Source organism: Symphalangus syndactylus, chromosome 24, assembly GCF_028878055.3.
Source record: "Symphalangus syndactylus isolate Jambi chromosome 24, NHGRI_mSymSyn1-v2.1_pri, whole genome shotgun sequence".
Classification (NCBI taxonomy): domain Eukaryota; kingdom Metazoa; phylum Chordata; class Mammalia; order Primates; family Hylobatidae; genus Symphalangus; species Symphalangus syndactylus.
Genome location: NC_072446.2, coordinates 10,140,693 through 10,162,283, shown reverse-complemented (window position 1 = coordinate 10,162,283; position 21,591 = coordinate 10,140,693). Strand labels below are relative to the sequence as shown.

The following is a 21,591-nucleotide window of genomic DNA, read 5'->3' as shown; positions in this document are numbered from 1 at the left end:
TCTGGTGTCAGATGAGAACAGAAAGGGGCGAGTGAGGGTGGAGGGCAGGAGGCAGGAGGCAGCTGTTCGTGCTGGCTGCAGCGCCATGCCCTGGCGATCTGCTGTGCAGTGGGGGGGGCCCCTAGCCAGTTCTTCTCTGCTGGTGCTAAGCTAGACTTTGAGGGACCAGGAGGAATGCTGAGGAAGGAACAGGGTCTCTTCCTGGGTCTGGTGAACCCCCTTGCTAGGCTCCCACTGTCAGTCTTCTCCCCTCCCCAGGGTGTCGGTGGGTGGCCAAAAGCCAACCTGGCCTGCAGGTGGTGTGTAGGGAACACACGGCTTTTGTTTTGTGTGATTCTGGAGAAATTAAAGCTACCTTTAACGCACCTGGACTTCCCTCTTGGGAGTTCAGTCCCTCTGGCCTCTCAGGCCAACAGGCAGACAGGTCACAGGCTGCAGGTGGGAGGCAGTGCCCCCCGAGCCAGGCCCGCACCCCAGTCTGGCCTAGGCCTCACCCAGCCCAGTCATCGGCCCATGTCCTGCCATCCCTGTGACGCGTGGTTTTAAACACCCAGCTCACCTTGGTGCTGTGGCCGCAGAGGGCCCTGCTCATGAGTTTTGCTCCTCGTTTTCTTTGGCTCTCACCCTGAACTCTGAGCAGGTGTCAAGCGCAGGGCTCTGTCTGGATGCTCCTGGCTGCAGGCCTGGTCCCTGGGCTGACTTCTTAGTTTCCCCCTTGGCCTGGCACCCCTCCGTGCCCCCACCTTTCCTTTCTGCCTGATCCTTGTCCACGTTTCTGGAGTTGGGGTTTCAGCAAACTTCCCAGAACATCCTAGCTCCTTGCCTACTTGGCACACTCCTGTTCATCCCTCAGAACCCAAATTCGGGTTGCAGGTGCCACCTGCCTTGACCTCCCAGGGACACCTGCTCTCCTCCCCGTCCCACAACACTGGCCATGACTTGGTGCCATTGCTCCTTTGCCCACCGCTCCCTGATGCCCAGCGGAGGTGTCAGTGCCCAGTGTCTCTGCCCTGTGAGGGGCAGTTCTCAAACTTCACGTTTAGGAGAATTACCCCTGGGAGCTTCTTAAAATACAGACTCCAGGACCACCTCTAAAGTCCTGGTTCAGTGGATGTGAGGTTCGGCCCAGGAATCTGTTTCTTAAGCTCCTCCCACGAAGCTGGGAGGGACTGATACTCGTCCTCCCCCGAGGAGCAGACAGCCTTGAGTGCTCCCGGTGGAGTCCTGGTGAGCTGCCTTGTGGCTGCCAGGCCAGGGACTAGTGAGGAGGGGCAGGTGCACACGCCCGCCGCCGTTGCCAGGCACTTCCCCGAGGGTGCCCTGGTCCCTTCCCAGGCACTTCCCCAAGGGTGCCCTGGTCCCTTCCCAGGCACTTCCCCGGGGTGCCCTGGTCCCTTCCCACTGCAGACTCTGCAGAGGAGCTGGTTTCACTCTGCCCTCCTGCAAGGGGGTGACCTCCAGTCCCTGGCACAGTCAGGGGTGTCCTGGGGCCCGGGCGGGTGGAGGCCCAGCTGAACCCGGCCCTGCCAGACACATGCACGGTTCTTCAAGTGTTTATTCTCCGTCACTCAAGGGACCCGGTCTGCGAGGGTGCTGCCGCCCACCGCCTCCCTCCACCCTCACTGCCAGACGTCTGTTTGCTGGCAGCCCACGAGGGGGCGTCTAAGATCGTGCTCGGAGCTTGGCGGGCAGGGGTGGGGGTCCGAGTGGTCCGTTGCCTCCCAGAGCGTGGGCACTGCCTGGGAAGGGCTGCAGTGCACAGCAGGGGTAGGGCTGGGCTGGAGCCTGAGTGATCCCGCCTCTCGTCCCCACACCCCTCAGGGAGCAGGTGCTGGGCTGTGGGAGGGGCCGCAGAGCATTTCCCAGGTGGGTGGAGACGGGGTGAATCGCCAGCCCGAGACTCCTCTCAGTCCTCCAGCCCCTCTTGAAGTGGGCCAGGATGTGCCCGCCACCGGCTCTTCGGGGCTGTCTGCTGGTTGGGTGGTGTGCCCTCTCCAGGCTGTGGTGAGCAGGCAGAGAGCCGCGCTGGGCTCACTGTGGGTTCAGTGCAGGCTGGCTAGGTCTTCTCCCAGGGTTCTGTGCGGGGCTGCCTGCTGGTTGGATGGTGTGTCCTCTCCAGGCCCTGGTGGGCAGGTGGAGGGCTGCCCCGGGCTCGCTGTGGACCCCGGTGCAGGCTGGCTAGGTCTCCTCCCAGGGGCTGCTGTTGGGGGAGGGACTGTGGTCCTCGGCGTTCCTTGGGCTCCCGGTCCCCTCAGTGGCTGTCAGTTTTCTTCTCCCTCTGCATGGCTTTTTGGAGGCTATGGGAAGTGGCTGGAGGTCAGGCCGGAGCTGCGTGCCTTCCTTTGAGGCAACACTGGCTCTCACCTAGGGCCTCCTGGGTCTCCTCTGGGCATGGAGAGCTGGGTGCTTGGGGAAGTTTGCTGGCCACCCTTGTTCCTACAAAACCAGTGCCCAGAGCAAGGGTAGCCCGGTCTGAGGGTGAACCCTGAGAATTGGGTGGAGGGTGGACACTCTCCTCATTGTGTGACCGCGAACACGGTGCTGACCCCAGTGGCCCCCTTGCTGCCTTGGAGGGAGCCAGGCCATACTGGCTGGCCTGACACTGGCTGCAGATCTCAGCAGGCCTGCCCCCGGGCTAGGGTCACACGGGAGGGGTGCCTGGTCCCTGTGACGGTCCGGGGATGGGGATCCTGCCAAGATGCTGGGCTCAGGCCATCTCTGAGGCACAGCGAGCTCAGGCTCTGAGTTGAATGGGTCAGGTTTGAATCCTGACCCAGGTCCCAGACCTGTGACCTTGGGCAAGTGACCTCTTCCCTCTCAGCCTCAATTTCTGCACCAGCCAAACAGTGATGATCCTACCTGCTGTGCAGGGTCGTAAGGCTCACAGGCAGCCACAGCTGCACCCACTCTCCTGGGGCACCAGGCACGAGGATGCTGGCTCTGGCACTGAGCTGTGCCCATGCTGGGCAGGGACCTGTTCTCACTGACCACCACAGCAGTTTCTCAGGAGCCCCTGCCAGCGTCCCTGGCCCTGGCTCAGGTAGGAGCACAAGGGTGTGCTGGCTCACAGACTGCACCCCCCGGGCCATTTCCACCCACTCAGCAGGAAGTGCCTCAAATAAGGGCCATGCTGGTCTCCACTGCCGCTCCGGGCAGATGCAGGCCATGGCCACCTGCCAGCAACAATGGCACATAGTGGTGGCACCACCCCGCCTGCTGCCTGCGGACCTTGCCCGGACAAAAACCAGGGCCATACGATTAGATGTTCAAAGTCTCTCGTGGGCTCCTGGACCCCAGCTGGAGCTGCCATTGAGCCCAGAGCAGGAAGTGAAAAGTTGTCCCGATACCCTCAGACCAGGGCCGAGGCTCCTGCCGGTATTACTGGGAGGAGCTGGGCCCAAGGGCACTGCCCTTGGCAAACACTGGAGCCGCCCGCAGTTCCCCAGGGGAGCAAACATGCCCCATGCCCCTCGGTGCTGTGCCTTCTGCGCTGCCCCTGTCTGCAGGTGGACAAGGGGCCCTGGGGATCTGCTCCTCGTGGCAGCGGCTTATCCTGTGCACCAGGACACCCTTCCTCCCAGGACGATGGTGGGGACAATGACCATCCCCTGGCTCCTTCTCTCACCGAAATCTACGATCCCTAATGTCAGCCCTCTTACAGGCGAGGAGACTGAGGCTTAGATTGGGAAGGACCTGACAACAGGCTACAGAGTCAGAGGCCGCACAGGAAGGACTCACTCCGGCCGCCCTCGCCCTCCTCTCGGGGGTTCATTTGGGGAGGGTTGAGGTTCATTTTTGGCTCCATCATTCTGAGACTGCCATTCTCCAGGCAGTCAGGAGGAGAGGTGGCACTGGGGAGAGGTGGGTGCTGCGGCTCCCCTCGCCCCCTTCCCTGCACCTGCCCCATGCCGGCTGTACCTTTGTCCCCAGGCTCCGAGGCTCGCTTCCTTTTCTGTGGTAGACCCTGCCCGTGCTCCTGGGCACAGATGCACTCAGACCCCTCCCCGGTGGTGCTCGTAGTGGCCTCCGCCTGGGAACTCAGGCCCACCTGGGGAGAAGGGGGTGTGGTCACGAGGAGGATCACCTTCCGGCCCTGCCCTGCGGAGTGCGTGGCCTGGACCCACCTCGCTGCCTGGGGTATCTGTCTCATCCAGTTCGTCGGACTCCGGTCTCAGCACTTCAGCCTTGCTGGGCTCTGAAGGATGCAAGGTGTGGGGTCAGGCCAGGCTGGTGGCCCTGGGAGTCTCCTGAGCCTGCCAGACTAGAATAGGTGGAGCCAACTCTGCAGATGGGGAAACTGAGGCACGGAGGGCCAAGTGACCTGCCCCAGGGCACTGGCTGACAGGAGGCAGACTGGGGTTTGGGCCCAGGTCCAGTGTCCCCATCAGTTGGGGTGCCCGCCCCTGGCTTGGATGCTACATGATGGGGCACTCACAGCCTGCTTGCCAGCCCTAATTGCTAAAATGCTTTTTCCCCTCACTGACTGTTGTTAGAGAGGCTCCTGCCGGGCCCTTGGCTTCCTCCGGTGTCTGCAGGTGGAAGAGCCAAGCCCTGGAGCCTGAGGTTGCCCCGTCAGGTCGGCAGGGCAGAGCTGGGCCTGGAGACACCCATTCCCGGTGGGCACTGACCACCTCCCAACTGGACTCTGAAAGCACCTCCCAGCTGGACTCTGACCCCAGGTGCTGACTGTACCTGAGTGGCCGTCCAGGTCAGGTGGCTGTGGGTGGGGAGGCAGCTGTGGGTGGGGAGGTGGCTGTGGGTGGGGAGGTGGCAGAGGCCTCCCTGTGTCTTCATCTACTGTCCTGCCTGGAGAGGACAGGCTGAGCTGGGACCCTGGAAGAGGGCGTGAGGGGTCCTGGGGGGAGGCAAGTAGGTGGCTTGAGTTTATTTGGGAGACTTCCCTGCCCCCAACTCAGCCCTGGACAGCCGGTGGGACCCCTCTTGAGGCTGCAGCTGGTGGGGGGCCCTGCCTTTCCCTTTATAGTGTGGATGAGGCAGCCTCGCTTTCTCCCTGGGAACCAACTTGGTGGGCAGAGGGCAAAGAACAGCCTGAGGTCTGGCTGGAGGCCAGCCCGAGGTGGGGGACGTGGAGGCTGAGGACAGGGTCTGAGCCAGGACCGGGCTCCTTACCATGGGAGTGCGAGCCTCCTCCTGGTCCGGCACTCTGGTCCCCTTGGTGCCATTGCTGAGTGCCTGGGGACTGCGAGTCAGTGGTCCGGACTGGATGGGTGGCTCAGGGCTGGCAGTGTGAGCAGTGGCGGGGCTGAGTGACCTGTGCTGGCCGGCCGGCTTGGGAGTGTCCTGGCCCCGGGCCCGGCCCCACTCCGAGAGGTCCAGGGGCTTGTCTAGGGCACAGTCCTGCATGGCTGCAGGCTCTGTCCTCTGGGCGTGGCCCGGGCCTGCAGGCTGTGTGTGCCGCCCTCCAGACAGGCCTGCTGTGGCCAGAGCTGCCCTGGCCCCCTCACTCTCGGGGCCCTCAGAGTCTGAGCCGACTGGTGGGGAGGGCAGCATCTCCCCGGGTGTGGGCTGGCCTCTTGGCCTGACACTGCCTGCCCTGGCCCGAGCCCGCAGCTGCTGCTGGGCCAGGAGCAGGTGCAGTGCCCCCTCCAGGCGAAGGTCCTGCATGCCCGCCAGGGCACTGGGCAGCTCCAGCAGTTCTGTGGGCTCCTCCCAGGCCTCCGCTTCTCCGGCCTTCAGCTCCTGGAGCCGGGGGTCGCGGGGGGCTGCAGCAGGGGCCAGGGGGCTGCTGTGGGGGCTCTGAAGGTGCAGGGACAGGGGGCGGTTTAGGAGGCAGAGCCGGTCCACTTTCGGGGAGCGCTTCAGGGCCTCATGGGTCATGGCGGAGGTCCGGGAAGCCCGCAGGAAGCTGTGAGGGAGGAGAATTCCAATGTCCATGGCTGTGTTGAGCCGTGACCATCCCAGCGAGCCCTGAGAGGGAGACGACAGGCACCCACTCCACAGGCGAGGAAACTGAGGTCCAGAGAGGTGCAGCAAGCTGCATGGGGCCCAAGGCAGGTAGTGGAGGGAGGGGAGGCTCAGCCCCGGCTCTGGAGGCCATGCTGTGTGGACACGGCCAGAGGTGGCCTGTGGTCTGGGCTCCAACGTGGGGCCAGATGCCGAGGCCTCCGTGTCTTCCTGGCAGGGACATCAGCCCCCTGCTCCTCACCAGGAGGGTCCTAGCCACCTGTCCACCCTCCACACCCTACTTGTTCTCAGACAATGTCCCCATCCCCTGCTCCCACACCCCAGGCCTGGCCACTCTGGAGGTGTCCACGTGGGAACTTTGCTCCAGGCTGGGTGCCCAGAAAAAGCCAAGCCAGAGAAGGTCAGGGGCTGTGAGGGATAATCAGAGGGACTCCCCTGGGACCAGGGGCTAAGAGAGGAGCTCATCTGAGGCTGCTCTGGGTGGGGGTGGGGCAGGTGGGCACCTGTCCAGAGAGAGGCCACGCTCATACGCTGGGCTGGGTGGGCTGCTCCTGGCGGGCAGTGATGGGGGCGTCCCATTGGCGGGGCCACGGTCGGCAGGGCAAGCCTGGGACCCAGGCCGTACCACGGCAATGGTCCCGTGCAGCTGGTTGGAGATGCGCTGGGGGCTCTGTGAGGATGGGTGGGTCAGCCTGGGCGGGGGCGCGCGTGGCTTCTGCTGTGGCCTCTGCCGTATCCTCTGCTGCCTGCCCTGGGCTGCTCCCAGTCTGCCCCTGCTCACTGCTGAGCTGCGCCCCCACCCACACCAAATGGAGCGCAGTGGCGCCTGCCCGGGACGAAGGAGGGGCACATTCAGGGTGAGGCGCATGAGAGGCTGGCACACTGCAGGTGCAGCTGCCTCCAGCCTCCTGCCTGCGCCGGCCCAGCTGGGCATGGTGGGCTCCAGGTCCCTGCCCTTACCATGTCTGGGGCTCGCGACTCAGGCAGGGTGGCCCCTGGGGAGATTTTGGCCACTGGAGATGTCCTGTGCCCTGCTGGCTTTTCTGTGGGAGAAGCCAGGGGCAAGAGCTTGGGAGGTGCTCAGAGGGGTGGCGGCCCAGCCCCCGGGGGAGGATCCCTGGTCCTGCGGGGGCCCAGCCTCCCAGCCTCACCCGGTCCCCACAGCACCTTCTCCCCGTAGGCCCGCACCCTGGTGGTCTTGCTCAGCCTCCTCGTGGCCTCCCGGTGGCTTCTCTGTGATGGCCTTCCAGCCACCAGGGGAGGGGAGCAGCAGGGGTGAGGGGGGATCCGAGGTGCCCTCCTTGGCCAGGGGCTTGGGCCTATCTCTGGAGGGGAGGCAAAGACAGGGGGGGTGAGGGACAGGAACATCTCAAGAGATGATCAGAAAAGCCGGGCCCACTCCTGGGTGACCCCAGGGGACGCAGCTGTCCCGACACTGCCTGAGAGCCCTCCATGGGCGGTTCCCCCAGGGACGTGTGCCGAGTGCTGCTCGGGGGGTGCTGGGGAGTTGGGTGTCTGAGCCCTGGGACCCTTCCCCACTCACCCCAGGCCCCGAAGCCGCTTCACCTCCTCCTTCAAGGTCTCATTCTCTTCCTTCAGCCCGTTCATCTCGTTGGCTGCAAAAGGCACTGATTAGCAAAGCAGCCAGGGGTTGGGGGCGACAGGGGCAGGGGTGGGGTCGTCACAGCACCAGGGAAGCCCCTCAGCAGTGCCCCCAGCACGTAGCCCAGGGTCTGGCAGGCAGCGGGTGTGCCGTGGATGCTGGCTGCGTGCATGGCTGATTGGATGCCGTTGAATGAGCAGCGCCAGCCTCGAGGGAAGGGGGCTTGCCCTTGGTCATCAGGAGGGCCACTGGGGCCTCAGCACTGCAGGACCTTCTGCATCACAGGAAGGAGGTCATGCCCAGTGGGGTCAGGGATGCCCCCAGCCCAGGGGAGAGAGGCTGTGTTGAGGGAGGGCCACGCCAGCGCCAGCTGGGGGCTTTGTGTGTTTGTCTGTAGACTGGGTTGTGAGGTTCCCCCAGTGGTGTGGGGCCGATTGCCCTGCCTCCTTTCCCCATGCCCCTACATGGGCTGAACAGGCCCTGGGGTCGCCTGGCCCCGTGGGAGGGACCCCGGCTGTCTGGCGGGTGGGGCTCACTGAGGTTGAAGATGCGCTGCAGGTTCTGCAGGTGGGAGCTCTCGAACTCCTGCTGCCGCTTCCTGGCCAGCTCCTGGGTGACCATGCAGCGGTCGCACAGGCCGGCCCGCAGCCTGCAGGGACGGGGACGCAGGGGGTCTGAGGGATGGCACGGAAGCGACAGAGGGCCTGGGACACTCGCCGCCCCACTGCCAGGAAGTGCCCCTGCCCTTCCCAAACTATTCCGTAGAGCCCCAGGCCTCTTCCCACCCCGTGGGCTAGGTGTCCCATGTTCCACTAGTTTGGGGAGAAATCTTGAAAGTGCAATTTACTTAAGGCTCTGAGATGTCCTGCAGTGGAGAAACCTTCCTGGTTCAGTTGATCCTGGAGTTTCCCAAACTCATTCTCCCAGGAGCCCTGTCAACTCCCCCTCCCCTGAGCCCACCGGTCCTGGCCGTGCTGCGAGGCGTCCTCCCAGGCCCACCTGTTCTCCAGCACCCGCAGATTCTCCTTCAGTGTCTTCTGCTGTTCCCGGAGCTGGTGGTTCTTGGAGAAGAGCTCCTCGATCCTCTGGGCGTCCCTGTGGTGGGAAACAGCTAAGGTGGGGTCTTGTTCCATCCAGGAAGCCACACGCTGTCCCCACCATCCAGCCTGCGGGGGCGGGGGGCAGCGCCATTCGGCACCTGCAGCCGTGGTCTGGGGCTGGATCCTGCTCAGTGCCCCCAACTGTGGGGACTTGCCCTTGAAGTGGGCCCTGTGGGGGCAACACCTAACCCGGCGCCCCCCGCCCCCAGTCATCTGCAAGTTCCTCTGTGACGTCTGTCCTGTCCACACACCACTTTAGTGCCATGGCACAGGCAGAACCACAGCCGGGTCTATAAGCCGGAACGCAGGGAGCCTGCCCGCCCGCCAGCGTGTGACCAGACATGACCCCAGCTCACCATGAACGTATTGTTGATACTCTGATCACGATCCTGGGGTGGGAGATGCCCCGAGTAGGGGGCTTGCCCTGCCCCTGGGAGGCTGACGCAACTGGGTTCAAGTCCTGGCTTCACTGCCTGCTCACCGTGTGACCTTGGACAAGTGACTCCCCCCTGCCCCCACAATGAGCCTCAGTTTCCCTTTTGCACCATAGGATGGTGGCAATGCTGGCACACTGGGGCTTCAGGGGGATGAAATGGCCAGTGTGGTCCCTGCGGGGAGGGGCCCTGCTTGGCCTGACTCACCGGCACCTCTCTGAGTTCAGTTCCAGAAGCTTGTTCTGCAGGCCTGGGGGAGCGAGCAGAGGGGTGGGGGGTCAGGCCCAGCTGCTGCTTCACCTGCAGCATCCCCACCATGGGGTCTGGGCAGAGCTGCAATATGGCACTCCTGTCTCCTGCATCCCCTGGGGGAGCCCTGCCAGGTGAGCCCCTGTCTGTGCCCAGGCACGGGGCTGCCTGAGGCTCAGTGGTCTTGGTCCAGCATCTGTTGCTTCCCCTGGGGTCTCTGCCTCCGGCATCTGTCTGGGGGTGTCTGGGGGTGAGCAGGGACCCTGGTGCCACAAGTGACCAGCCACTTGTGAAAGGCAGAGGGACCGAGGGTCTATTTTGTGTGTGTGTGTGTGTGTGTGTGTGTGTGTGTCATAGCTAGTGTTGAAATAAGATGAGCTTGTGGGGCAGACCCCACCAGACCCTCTCCTTTTCGATTCTTGGGGATCCAGCCTGGGCCTGGCTAGCCCCAGCAGCCCCACCTCTCTGGGTTGCCTAGGAGGCAGCCAGGTCCTTGGACCTCCAGGTGGGCGCGGGTGCTCAGTGGAAAGACCATGGGGAGGTGCTGGCCCTGGGACTGGACTGGGGGTGGTGTGGGGGCTGCGGCCCTGTCCCTCGTGGGGGAAGTGGACAGGGGTGAGGCCTGGGGCCTGGGGCGTGTCCTAGAAGGAAGAGAAGAGTTGCAGCTCAGTGCCTTGGCGTGTTCCGGATGGGTCCAGAGAGCCATAAGCTCATGTTTCTGGAAGTGGCTGTCTCTGCCCTGGTGAGCTCAGCAGGCCGGCCAGGGTGTGCACTTCTTTCTGCCACGCTGGAGGCCAGCCCCACGGGAGAACAAAGCATGGGCAGCATGGGGCCTGCGGGTGGCAGGTGGCCATGAGGTGTTGGTGGCAACCCTTGAAAGTGCTCCTCCCCCTCGGGGTCACACTCTGGGAGTGGCTCTAGGACATCCCAGGTTGAGGCCAGCACTTGTGGGGCCCAGGCAGGGTGTCTGGCCACGTTATAGCTCTGCGCTTTGGGTCAGGACTCCCCTGCCTGGGCCAAGAAGACGGGGTCCGTCCCCTGACTTGGGGGGAGTTGGAGGTGATCATGGGTGCACAGTGGCCTGCCCTGACCCTTAGGTGAGGGCTGTGGAGACCCCTCCCTAGCCTGGCATCTGTCCCTGGCCCCTCACCCAGGACTTCCTTCTCGTGGATCTCCTTCAGCCTGTTCAGCGACTCCATGAAGCTTTCCATGGCTCCCTGTGGCCCTGGCCCGGGCCCCTCTGCGCTGGGGTTGTGGAGACGCCTGCAGCCTCTACTGCCCCTCTGTGTCCATCCTGAAGAGGGAGAAGAGGGGACAGGGATCCCCTCAGGAAGGGCTTGTGGGCTGTGGAGTCCAGGAGAGGATTGGGGGTCCTTGTGTCTGTGTGGAGCAGACCCCATGCCATGCTGTAGGGGCTACTCATGGGAGGTGGGCTGGAGGCTCCGGAACTCCACGGGCAGGCACAGAGATAGTACATTGTGTGGCTTCCTCCCACACATATGTGGCCAGGGGCCAGAGGGCAGAGTGCTGGTTGCCGTGCGGGAGGGGCTGGAGGGGCCAGGGAGCATCTGGGGTGAGTGCCAGCCCCTCTGAGCCACCCCGTTCTCCCCAGGTATCAAGCCCATCAGTGCCTGGCCTGTCCCCACATAAGCCCTTCCCCTGGCACCTCAATGGAGGGACAGGGAAGCCTGGCAAGAGCTGGATGGTGCTGGTGGCACCTGCCCTGCTGTGAAGCTGGGAGTCAGACCTCACCAGCAAGAGCCCCACAGACCCGACCATGCCACTGTACACACCCCGGCCCCAACACCACCGTCATAGCGCCTCCTTCCCTCCCACCAGAGCCCTGTACTCAGTTCCCTCCTGGGATCTCTGTCCCCCTCCAATGCCGTGGCAGCTTTAATCCTGTCACACAGGCACACACACATACACACACAGATAGCATGTACACACAACACACATGCACATATATGCAAAAGACACACAGAGCATATACACACATAACACACATGCACAAAGACAGACACACACACACAGCATGTATACACACAACACACAGGCACACACCCAGAGACACACACATACAATACATATGTACACAGACAGGGATGCCCACGCACAACACACAGAGACACATAGACATGGGTACACGCAGACACATGCTGACACAAATCTATGCAGACATAGAGGCACAGCTACACATGCAGTTGCAGGTACACGGAAACACACACAGCCACAGCAGCCCCCTCTGCCTGGAGGCAGGTCCCACACACAGAGGCTGGAGGGTTCCAGGAAGGGGTAGGAGCCACTCTGAAGAGGTCACAGGCCCCCTCCGTCCCTGCCTGCCTCCCCTACCCACAGGTCTCAGGAGGTCCTTGGTAGGCAGTGGGTATCTTGTGGTCTCACAGACTGAGGCCAGAATTAAGGGGCCCTGGGGCCTTTGCAGGCTGGGCCTGGGGACCTGGGCTGGAGCACTCATCCTCAAACCCTCCCAGGCCTTTCCAAATTCCCAGTGACCTGGAGAGCTCCCAGGCAGGGCTGGGCGGAGTGAGCCTGGGGGCGTTGTGACTGTCTGTCTGTCCTCCCCTGACCCTTCCCCCTCCTCCCACAGATTGGCCTCCAGGCCTGGGAGGTGGGGATACTCGGAGGTGGGGATACTGGTCAAGTGGCAGGGCCTCTGCAAGCCAGTGTTTGTGACACACACACCACTGCAGTTCAGACTTCTTCACCGGTGGCTTGTGCTTCACTCGGTCGGGTGGGGGAGTGTGTGTGTGTGCCGTGTGTGTGCACGCCCAAGCCAGTGTGCATGTGTGTGTGTGTCATGTGTGTGCACGCCTGAGCCAGTGTGCATGTGTATGTGCTGTGTGTGCACGCTCAAGCCAGTGTGCATGTGTGTGCCATGTGTGCATGATAGCCAGTGTGCATGTGTGTGTGCTGCGTGTGTGCATACCCAAGCCAGTGTGTGGGTGTGTGCCGTGTGTGTGTATGCCTAAGCCAGTGTGCATGTGTGTGTGCCATGTGTGTGCACGCCTGAGCCAGTGTGTGGGTGTGTGCTGTGTGTGTGCATGCCCGAGCCAGTGTGCATGTGTGTTTGCTGTGTGTGTGCATGTGTTTTTGCCCTGTGTGTGCGTGCCCAAGCCAGTGTGCTTGTGTGTGCTGTGTGTGTGCATACCCAACCTACTATGGAAACACTGGTGCATCACCTGAACAACTGTGTTGGCCTCCTCCCAGCCTGGCCTCCCGCTCAACCTCCCCTGAACCCCCTGCCTCCCCCCATCTCCTCCAGGACCACTCTCCAGGGTCGCCATCCCTGGGAAGCTCTGGTTTCTGCTCAGATATGCACCGCTCTGCTCAAAATCCGACTTCCGGCTTGCAGCTGGAGGCCATTCCCAAGGCCTTGCCATGGCCAGCCCAGCCCGAGTGGATCACAGTGGGGAACACCCGTGGCTGCATCTGGGTTCTCAAAGGTCAGCCTGGAGACACCCACGCAAGGGTCCTGTCCGCAACAGCATTCTACAGAACCGTCCCAAACAGGGCCCCCAAACCCCATCCCATGACGGGTGGAATATGGCGGCCGCCCAGCCCCATGCCCATCCCAGCGTGGCCAAACTACCCAAGCCAGACTTGAGGGTGCATTGAACACAGAAAGAGGCACTTGCCCTGGGGCCCTGGAAGTCGGGTGTTGGGTGTCTTAGGGGTGGGGCTGGGGGTGCCTCTAACTCAGGGTGGCAGGTCTTGCGACCCTGAGAGAAGCCATGGGGACTGGGGTGGGAATGGGGCCTGGGGTGGGGATGGGGATTGGGGTGGGGATGGGGCCTGGGGTGGGGATGGGGATTGGGGTGGGGATGGGGCCTGGGGTGGGGATGGGGCCTGGGGTGGGGATGGGGCCTGGGGTGGGGATGGTGACAGGGGTGGGGATGGGGCCTGGGGTGGGGATGGGGCCTGGGGTGGGGATGGGGATTGGGGTGGGGATGGGGCCTGGGGTGGGGATGGGGCCTGGGGTGGGGATGGGGCCTGGGGTGGGGATGGGGATTGGGGTGGGGATGGGGCCTGGGGTGGGGATGGGGCCTGGGGTGGGGATGGGGCCTGGGGTGGGGATGGGGCCTGGGGTGGGGATGGGGATTGGGGTGGGGATGGGGCCTGGGGTGGGGATGGGGCCTGGGGTGGGGATGGGGATTGGGGTGGGGATGGGGCCTGGGGTGGGGATGGGGATTGGGGTGGGGATGGGGCCTGGGGTGGGGATGGGGATTGGGGTGGGGATGGGGCCTGGGGTGGGGATGGGGTCTGGGGTGGGGATGGGGCCTGGGGTGGGGATGGGGCCTGGGGTGGGGATGGGGTCTGGGGTGGGGATGGGGCCTGGGGTGGGGATGGGGCCTGGGGTGGGGATGGGGTCTGGGGTGGGGATGGGGCCTGGGGTGGGGATGGGGCCTGGGGTGGGGATGGGGATTGGGGTGGGGATGGGGCCTGGGGTGGGGATGGGGCCTGGGGTGGGGATGGGGCCTGGGGTGGGGATGGGGATTGGGGTGGGGATGGGGATTGGGGTGGGGATGGGGATTGGGGTGGGGATGGGGCCTGGGGTGGGGATGGGGCCTGGGGTGGGGATGGGGATTGGGGTGGGGATGGGGCCTGGGGTGGGGATGGGGCCTGGGGTGGGGATGGGGCCTGGGGTGGGGATGGGGATTGGGGTGGGGATGGGGATTGGGGTGGGGATGGGGATTGGGGTGGGGATGGGGCCTGGGGTGGGGATGGGGATTGGGGTGGGGATGGGGCCTGGGGTGGGGATGGGGATTGGGGTGGGGATGGGGCCTGGGGTGGGGATGGGGCCTGGGGTGGGGATGGGGCCTGGAGCCACCTGGAGGGAGATTCTCCTAACTCCCGCCGAGCCCTTGCACCTGTGATCAAGCATGTTAGTGCTGAGCCTGGTGGGGCAGCAAGGGATGTGGGACAGAGTGTGGCCTGTGTTAGGGGATGGCCACAGCGTCCCCAGGGGCCCCTGGCAGGGCTGGTGGGGCTGCGTGGAGGGCAGAGCACCAGGATGCTGGGCTCCAGAGACTCAGTCTGCAGACCCTCCTGGGCTTTGGGACCGCCAGCCACCTTGGAGGGAGTGGGAGTGACAGTTGGCGGCTCTGTGTTGCGGGGGTAAGGGATCCTGGGATCAGGAAGACTTGGGGCTTTCCTGGCGGGAGGCTGGGAGGGAGCCAGAGCTCCCTGGGAAGGATGTCTTTGCTGGTGAAGGGGACCAACAGGACGCTGAGCTCCAGAGGTGGGGACAGAATGGAGCCCGCCAGAAGCAGGTCACGTGGCCAGCATCAGTGGTTCTGACCCCCATTTCCCAAACTCCATACACACTGAGACCTTCCCGGCAGCCCATGGAATCTTGACCACACCATGAAGACCCCGCTCCAGATGGGGAAACCGAGGCTCAAACAGATCAAGCCTCCCATCCCAGTCACCCAGTGGGAAGTGGGATCTGGGTTGTGCCCGGCTCCTGGGGCTGTGGGTCTTGCATGCTCTGCCTGTGTGGACTGGGATGTCTTCCCCATGGCTCTGGTGCACCCAGCTGCACTGGCTTTTCCTGGCCAACGGGCCCCTGGGAGGAAGATGTCATAGCCGGGGCTTCCCTAGGCTCAAGCAGCTGAGGACAGCCAGGAGGGGGCTGAGCTGCAGCTCCTGAAATTCCACCCGGACCCGCCCAACAGGCCACTCTTCCCTGGCCCCCAGCATCTGCTATGTGGGCTGGGCCGACGCCCATAAAGGAGCCGCCCAAGGGAGCCCACGGTGCCTGCGGGCCTAGGAGAGGTCTCCAGGGTCCACATGAGAGGTAGGCTTCCTTCCCAGTGAAGTCACTGTGGTGCAGAGGCTGGGATGGAGCCTCTGCTGTGCCTCCCACTCACAGGATCGTTTCTGTGCCCCAAACCACCTGCAGCACTCCTACAGTGCTGGAGAGCTCCGGGGAAGGGATGGGAGGTGGAGGAAAGTTGCAAGCCCTGGTGCTTTTGGGGAGAAGAAATGAACCAGGATTGTAGAAATTCACCCAGACCTGCACCCGCAGCCTTGTGCCAGGGGTCAGCAGGGGGGTCAGTGGGGCTGGCTTTTTCTTCCTGAGTCAGCCTTCTCTGGGTTTGTTGGGCTTGCCCAGGGCAGCTAGGGGTGCTGGGGCTGGGGGACCTCGGAAGGAGGGTCTCCTCCAGGCCTGGGTGGGGGCTGCAGTGGGGCTGTGATGGGGGAGCAAGCCTGCTGGGGTGGGGAGGGGCTGGGCTGAGGCTCGTGGGGGGCTTCACAGGGCTGCGGTGAGAGAGCTGAGCTGTGGTCCAGGGTCACCCTCAGCCGCTCCTCCCACTCCCAGCCCTCCCACTCTGGGAGTCCAGGCTGGAGGGTCTCTATGGGTGCTGAGCCCCCTGGAAGGAGTGGGGGAAGGGCTAGTGAGCCGCTGTCCCACCAGTTGCTCACAGCTGGGCCATCGGAGGGGCAGATGTGAAGGGCGCATATCTGTCCCCCTTGACACCACCCTCACCCCACCATGCCTTGCCCTCTGCTCCATTTTGCCACTGAGAACACGACCCAGAGATCGGGTCTTGCCCACGGTCAAAGCTAGTGAGAGCCGGGCTGGGCTTCGGCTAACCCAGGCCCGCAGCTCCGCCTCCTGCAGTGAGGTGCTACTGGTGCCAGCACCTTTGCCTTCGGGGGACTGCTCCTTAAAATCAAGGGGCAACGTGCTGCTCTCACCAGAACGGAACAGAGCCCATCCAATAAACAGGTGCCTCTTATCCCCCGACAGGGCCCAGGGGAGCCTGAGGCTGGCAGACCACCTTCCACCTCATGTCCTCACCCAAGGAATGGACATGTACTGTGGGACCTGCCTGTCCCTCAGGACTCCCACCTCCCTCTAAAGGCCCCCCAGAGCCCGCATGTGCCCTGCTAGGGTCTCCACCCACCCTCCCAGGGCCCTCTGGAGCAGCCACTCAGAGGGGGCAGAGGTTTGCTGTTGTTAATCCTACCTCATAGGTTCTCAGAGCCCCAGCAGAGAGGGTGCACCCCCCACCACCCGCTGAGCTGGCTGGGGTGGGGCAGGGGTCGCATTCCTGAAGGGTGCTGGCTGGAGAGTCAGTCTGGGTGGAGGGTAAAGGTGTGGGCTTCCCAGTCGACAGCCCTGGTGGGGCTCTTGGACCTGTCTCTGGTCTCTATGTGGCCTTGGCCAAGTTGCTTTTCCTCTCTGAGCCTGTTTCCTCACCTGGGGGTGACAGCACCCCCGCCCCTGTATCAGGCTGCTTAGAAGCTCCTCACAGGTAATGCCTGTGCGGCCAGGAGCTCCGTAGACGGGAGCGCTCAGTGAGCAGCCGAGGGAGACCCCGAGTTCACCTGCGCCTCCCTCATGACCTGCGCCTCCCTCATGTGGGACCCCAGGTGTCCAGCAGTGCTGATGGCAGGACCCTCCATGCTTGGACAAGGTCAAGTCCCATTGCCACAAAGGCCTTGTGCAGGAGGACGCAGCCCTCCCCACACTCAGGGCAGAGGTCCGGCCTCTGACAGTGATGACACTTATCCTTGGACGGCCGCTCACTACGGACTCCAGTGGGCTCACGGCCATCTCTGTGGCTGCACCCAGGGGAGATGCCACCTGCCTCCCACACACAGGCCAGGGAATCACAGGCCCAGCCGTGGCCCTGGCAGGACCAGACATTGTCTGGCCAAGTGGCAAAACCCACAGTGATGCCTGTTCTTACCCTGTCCTCTGGGAGGCCGGGCCCCCTGAGCTCCTCTGCTGTCTGAGCAGGAGGCATCTAGGGCATCACTGGGCCCCCCGCCTCTCCCAGGGCATTCAACCAGAGAAGCCGCCTGGGCACCAGTGCTCCGAGGACGTCTGCCAGGCCAGCTGCTCTTCACCCCGGCCACTGCCCCCCAGCAGGCCCTTTGGGGCAGGTGTGCAGAGCTGGACAGTTGTACCCTCCGTCTCTGAGGCCTGGGCTGTCTGTATGTCCATCTGACTGACTGCCCACCTATCCAGGAGCAATGGTGACGGCCACAGCAGTAGCAGTAGCAGTGGCAGTAGCAGTGGCAGTGGCAGTGGCAGCAGCAGTAGCAGTGGCAGTGGCAGTAGCAGTGGCAGTGGCATAGCAGTGGCAATGGCAGTAGCAGTGGCAATGGCAGTAGCAGTGGCAGTGGCATAGCAGTGGCAGTAACAGTAGCAGTGGCATAGCAGTGGCAGTGGCAGTAGCAGTGGCACTAGCAGTAGCAGTAGCAGTGGCATAGCAGTAGCAGTAGCAGTGGCACTAGCAGTAGCAGTAGCAGTGGCATAGCAGTAGCAGTAGCAGTGGCACTAGCAGTGGCAGTGGCAGTAGCAGTAGCAGTGGCATGGGGCAGGTGCAGGGAAGGGGGTGAGGGGAGCCGCAGCACCCACCTCTCCCCAGTGCCACCTCTCCTCCTGGCTGCCTGGAGAATGGCAGCCTCAGAATGATGGAGCCAAAGATGAACCTCAACCCTCCCCAAATGAACCCCCCAGAGGAGGGTGAGGGCGGCCGGAGTGAGTGGCACTAGCAGTAGCAGTGGCAGTGGCAGTAGCAGTAGCAGTGGCATTGGCACTAGCAGTAGCAGTGGCAGCGGCAGTAGCAGTAGCAGTGGCAGCGGCACTAGCAGTAGCAGTGGCAGTTGCAGCAGCAGTAGCAGTGGCGGTGGCACCAGCAGTAGCAGTGGCACTAGCAGTAGCAGTGGCAGTGGCAGTGGCACTAGCAGTAGCAGTGGCAGCAGCAGTAGCAGTGGCAGCAGCAGTAGCAGTGGCAGTGGCTGCTGTTGATCACATGCTGTTCTGTGCCAAGCACCACGCCCAGGCTTTTTCCCACTTGCATGGGCACTGAAACCATCCTGCAGCTTTGCTGAGGAAGCCAAGCTCAGAGCGGTGCCCTCTGCGCCTTGACCCGCTTCTCCCCAAGGGATTCCCCTGACCCCGTCCACCTCCTGGCTGCCCCTGTGGAGCACCCACTGCATAGCTAGGCTGGGCACACGCATGTGGCCGGGGCCCACCTGGCCTTGGAAGAAGTGCTGATTGTCTCATTCTACAGGTTTGGACACTGAGGCTTGAAGCAGATCAGAGATGAGCAGGTGGAGCAAGATTTGGACCTGGTCACAGCCTCAGAGTCTCCTCCCACCCTCTGCGGTAATGGGCAAAGGCTCGCCTGTGGAGACTTTAGCCAGGTCGCTTGTCTGGCCGTGCCTCAGTTTCTCTGACTGTAGAACAGATAGTGGTGGTGAGTCCTGACCCAGGCTCCTGTGCGCACACTGCTGCAAGGGCCCCGGGACAGCTGCACACACATGTCCGCCGCAGCCACCCTCCCCTGCTGTGCACGCAGCCACCGCAGGGGCCCTGGGGCAGCTGCACACGCATGTCGTGTGTGCACATGCACTCGTGTACCCCACATGCGTGTGCCCCCTGTGCACTCGTGTGCACACATGCACAGAGGAGCCAGCCGAAGTGTCCCTGCAGCTCAGGTACAGCAGCCCTGCAACCTGACTCCCTCCCGGAGGTGGAGGTGGGCCGGGCTGTTCTCCTGCCCTGCCGGCTGTCTCCCTGAGGCCTGGCCCGTGGGGGAGGGGGTTGAGCAAGGCCTGCCTTTGTGGCTGCTTCCCCACAGACACAGTGGCAGAGGAGTCCCCTGCTCAGTGCCCAGCTGCGGGCGCTGCACCCCTGCACCACCCTCACCCCCATGGCTGCGCCCGCTTATCCTCTTGTGAATCTGGATGGCGGGGCGGGACCACCAGCCTGTCCCTGATGCCCCAAGCCCCTCAGCAGACCATGGACACTTCCTGGGCCTTGGTGCCAGACTAGGCCTGGCCTTTTTGCACCCAGCTCCTGCCAGGAATGCCCACAGAGCTCTCTCCGTTGCTAGGGTCCCTGGACCAGGAGCAGCCTGTGTCACCCCTTAGGGAAGACGTCCACTCCCACCCACCCCCGCGGCCCTCCTCGCAGGAGCCCAAGCTGGGCCTCCAGCCTCCCTGGTGAGCACCCCAGCCAGGGATCCCAGCCCACCCGGCTGCTTGAGCGGGCCTGTCCCTGGGGTCCTGGGTACTCACATGGCTCCTGGCCCTGCCTCGACCTCTGCCGACCTCTGAGCGGAGCCCCCCACACTCTCCACAGGGAGAGAGAAGTGAGCGGGGTGTGAACCTGCACAGGCAACAAGACAGGATTTTGGCCAAACCCGCTTGACAGGTTTTCGATTCTCCCAGCCAGGAGCAGAAAGGAGGCAGAGACTGCCCCGAGCCGCCAGGCGGGTTCTGCCATCTCACAGAAAGTGGCGGGACAGGTTGGGTCTGAAGCCACATAGAGATGGGATTGTTTCCTCATGATCACCGTGAGGCCGGGCTGCCGGCAGGAGCCGAGCTGGTTAGCACTGAGAATCCAGTTTGGGGCCTGGGACACGAAGGGCCCGGGCGGGGAAGGGCGGGGGCTTGCAGGGGTGCCTGGGTGGGGGGCTGCAGGCGGGAGTCAGCAAACGTGCTGTCTCGCCACCTCGGGACAGGTGGTAGGGCCTCTGACACAGAGTGGTCCTTCCTGCTGTTCACAGCTCAGCTCACTGTGGGCTGACCATAGGCACGTGACAGTCCCCTTTCTGGCCTCGGTTCCCCTGTCTGTAAATTGGGGATAATAAGCTCAAGAGCTGTCCCTGCCAGAGCCCAGTGGACGGAAATCCAGCAGCTGCTATGGGAAGCGACCAGCCCAGCATGCCCCGCCCTGCCCAGGAAAGCAGGCCTTCTGCTTGAGGGGACTGGGTGTGCGCTGGGCCTCTGGTCTGCGCCGTCTGCCCGGGGTCTGTCTGGTCTGCGCAGTCTGCCTGGGGTCTGTGAGTGCTTGTGAGTGGGCTTCTCCGGTCTCCAGGTAGGCTGGGTGCCCCCGGCCAGGTGGAGCCCATGGGGGCAAATAGGCTGGGGGTTGGCCTGGCCTCGGGGTGGCACGGCCCAGGTGCTGGAGCGGCCTCACACTGTGGTCTCACATGTGTGTTCCCCGGACAGCAACACTGTGGCTGCAGGGCACAGCCCTGACCCCCCCATGCCCCGCCCCCTGTGTCCTACCCACGACCCCTCCCCACTCCCTCTTCCCCGCCTCCACCTCCGCCTCCGCCTCAGCCTCAGCCTGTCTTAGCTCTGCATGGAAGCAGAGCGGGGGTTCCTGATTCCTGGCGGCCACGATCCCCAGCGCACCCGAGGACCCCAGAAATGCACGGGGCTCAGAGGAGGAAGCCTGGGAGCCTGGCCTGCAGCCCCTGCTGCGAGGGGAGGACGAACTTCCTGCTCCCTGGCAGGGCCGCTGCTGGTGGCTGGTGGCCTAGCTCTGGGTTTGGGATGAGGGCTGGGCCATCTCCGGCCCCACGATGCCCTCCCACTCAGGACCGGGCTCTTGGGAGGGAGTTGTGGTCAGCGTGGGCCACTCCAGCTCTGGCTGGCCTGGGAACGTTGTGGAGGCCCCTCCTCTGGCCACCTCCCTGCCCCTGGCTGGGCCCTTTGTGAGTGGGGTCTGCTCACTGCTGGCGTGTGTTTTGTGTGTACCTGTGTGGGGACTGTGTGCGTGTGTGAGCGTGTGTGTGTGGATATGAATGTGTGTGCATGTTTTATGTGTGTGTGCCTGTGTGTGCATATGTTGCACGTGTGTGTTGCACATGGGTGCATGGACACATGTAACTGCTTTGTGCTGTGGTCTGTATGTTTTTTGTGTCTCCCCCAGATTCTCATTGAAATCCTAACCCCCAAGGCAATGATGTTAGGAGGTGGGGCCTCTGGGGGAATGGCGAAGTTGTGAGGCTGCAGCTCTCCTGAGTGGGATCAGTGTCCTTCTACAAGCGGCTCCAGGGAGGTCCCTTGCCCCTTCCACCATGTGAGGACCCGAGAGAGATGGTGCCGTCTATGAACCGGGAAGTGAGTCCTCTCTGTACGTGGAACGAGCTGGTGCCTTGATATTGAACTTGCAACCTCCAGGGATGAATGTGAGCTCTGCTCTGGACTCACTGCCTATAGGGAGCCCTGCTTCACAAGGAAGGGTCCCACTGCGTCTGCCATGCATGGCTGCTTCAATCAAAGCTGCTGTCTAACACCACCGGCTCGCCCTTGAGTTCCTCCCTGGGCGAAGCCAAGCACCCTCCTGGACTCAGCCAGTTTTCGCGCCTGCCTGCCCGAGCTCATTGGCCAGGGACCCCACCCCGCCACGTCCAGGCCTTGGTGATACAGGACAGAGGTGCCCATGCATGTTGTGCCTGTGGCTGGGTCCCCAGGGGGAAGGTGGCATCCCCAGGCCAGCAGC

The 21,591-nt window shown here is 63.6% G+C and overlaps 1 protein-coding gene across 1 annotated transcript; it reads right to left on the bottom strand.

Annotated features, from left to right (window-relative positions):
- Positions 1-1,537: 1,537 nt before the first annotated feature.
- RBBP8NL (RBBP8 N-terminal like) lies at positions 1,538-19,453 on the bottom strand. The gene is made up of 14 exons (XM_055266012.2): positions 19,374-19,453; positions 10,462-10,605; positions 9,270-9,312; positions 8,528-8,623; positions 8,065-8,177; positions 7,469-7,541; positions 7,093-7,250; positions 6,886-6,968; positions 6,429-6,595; positions 5,131-5,866; positions 4,693-4,855; positions 4,125-4,195; positions 3,919-4,048; positions 1,538-2,297 (listed from the first exon to the last, which is right to left on the bottom strand). Exons 2-14 carry the CDS (start codon positions 10,520-10,522, stop codon positions 2,179-2,181), a joined length of 2,013 nt encoding a protein of 670 aa, XP_055121987.1. The 5' UTR covers positions 10,523-10,605; positions 19,374-19,453; the 3' UTR covers positions 1,538-2,178.
- Positions 19,454-21,591: the final 2,138 nt, after the last annotated feature.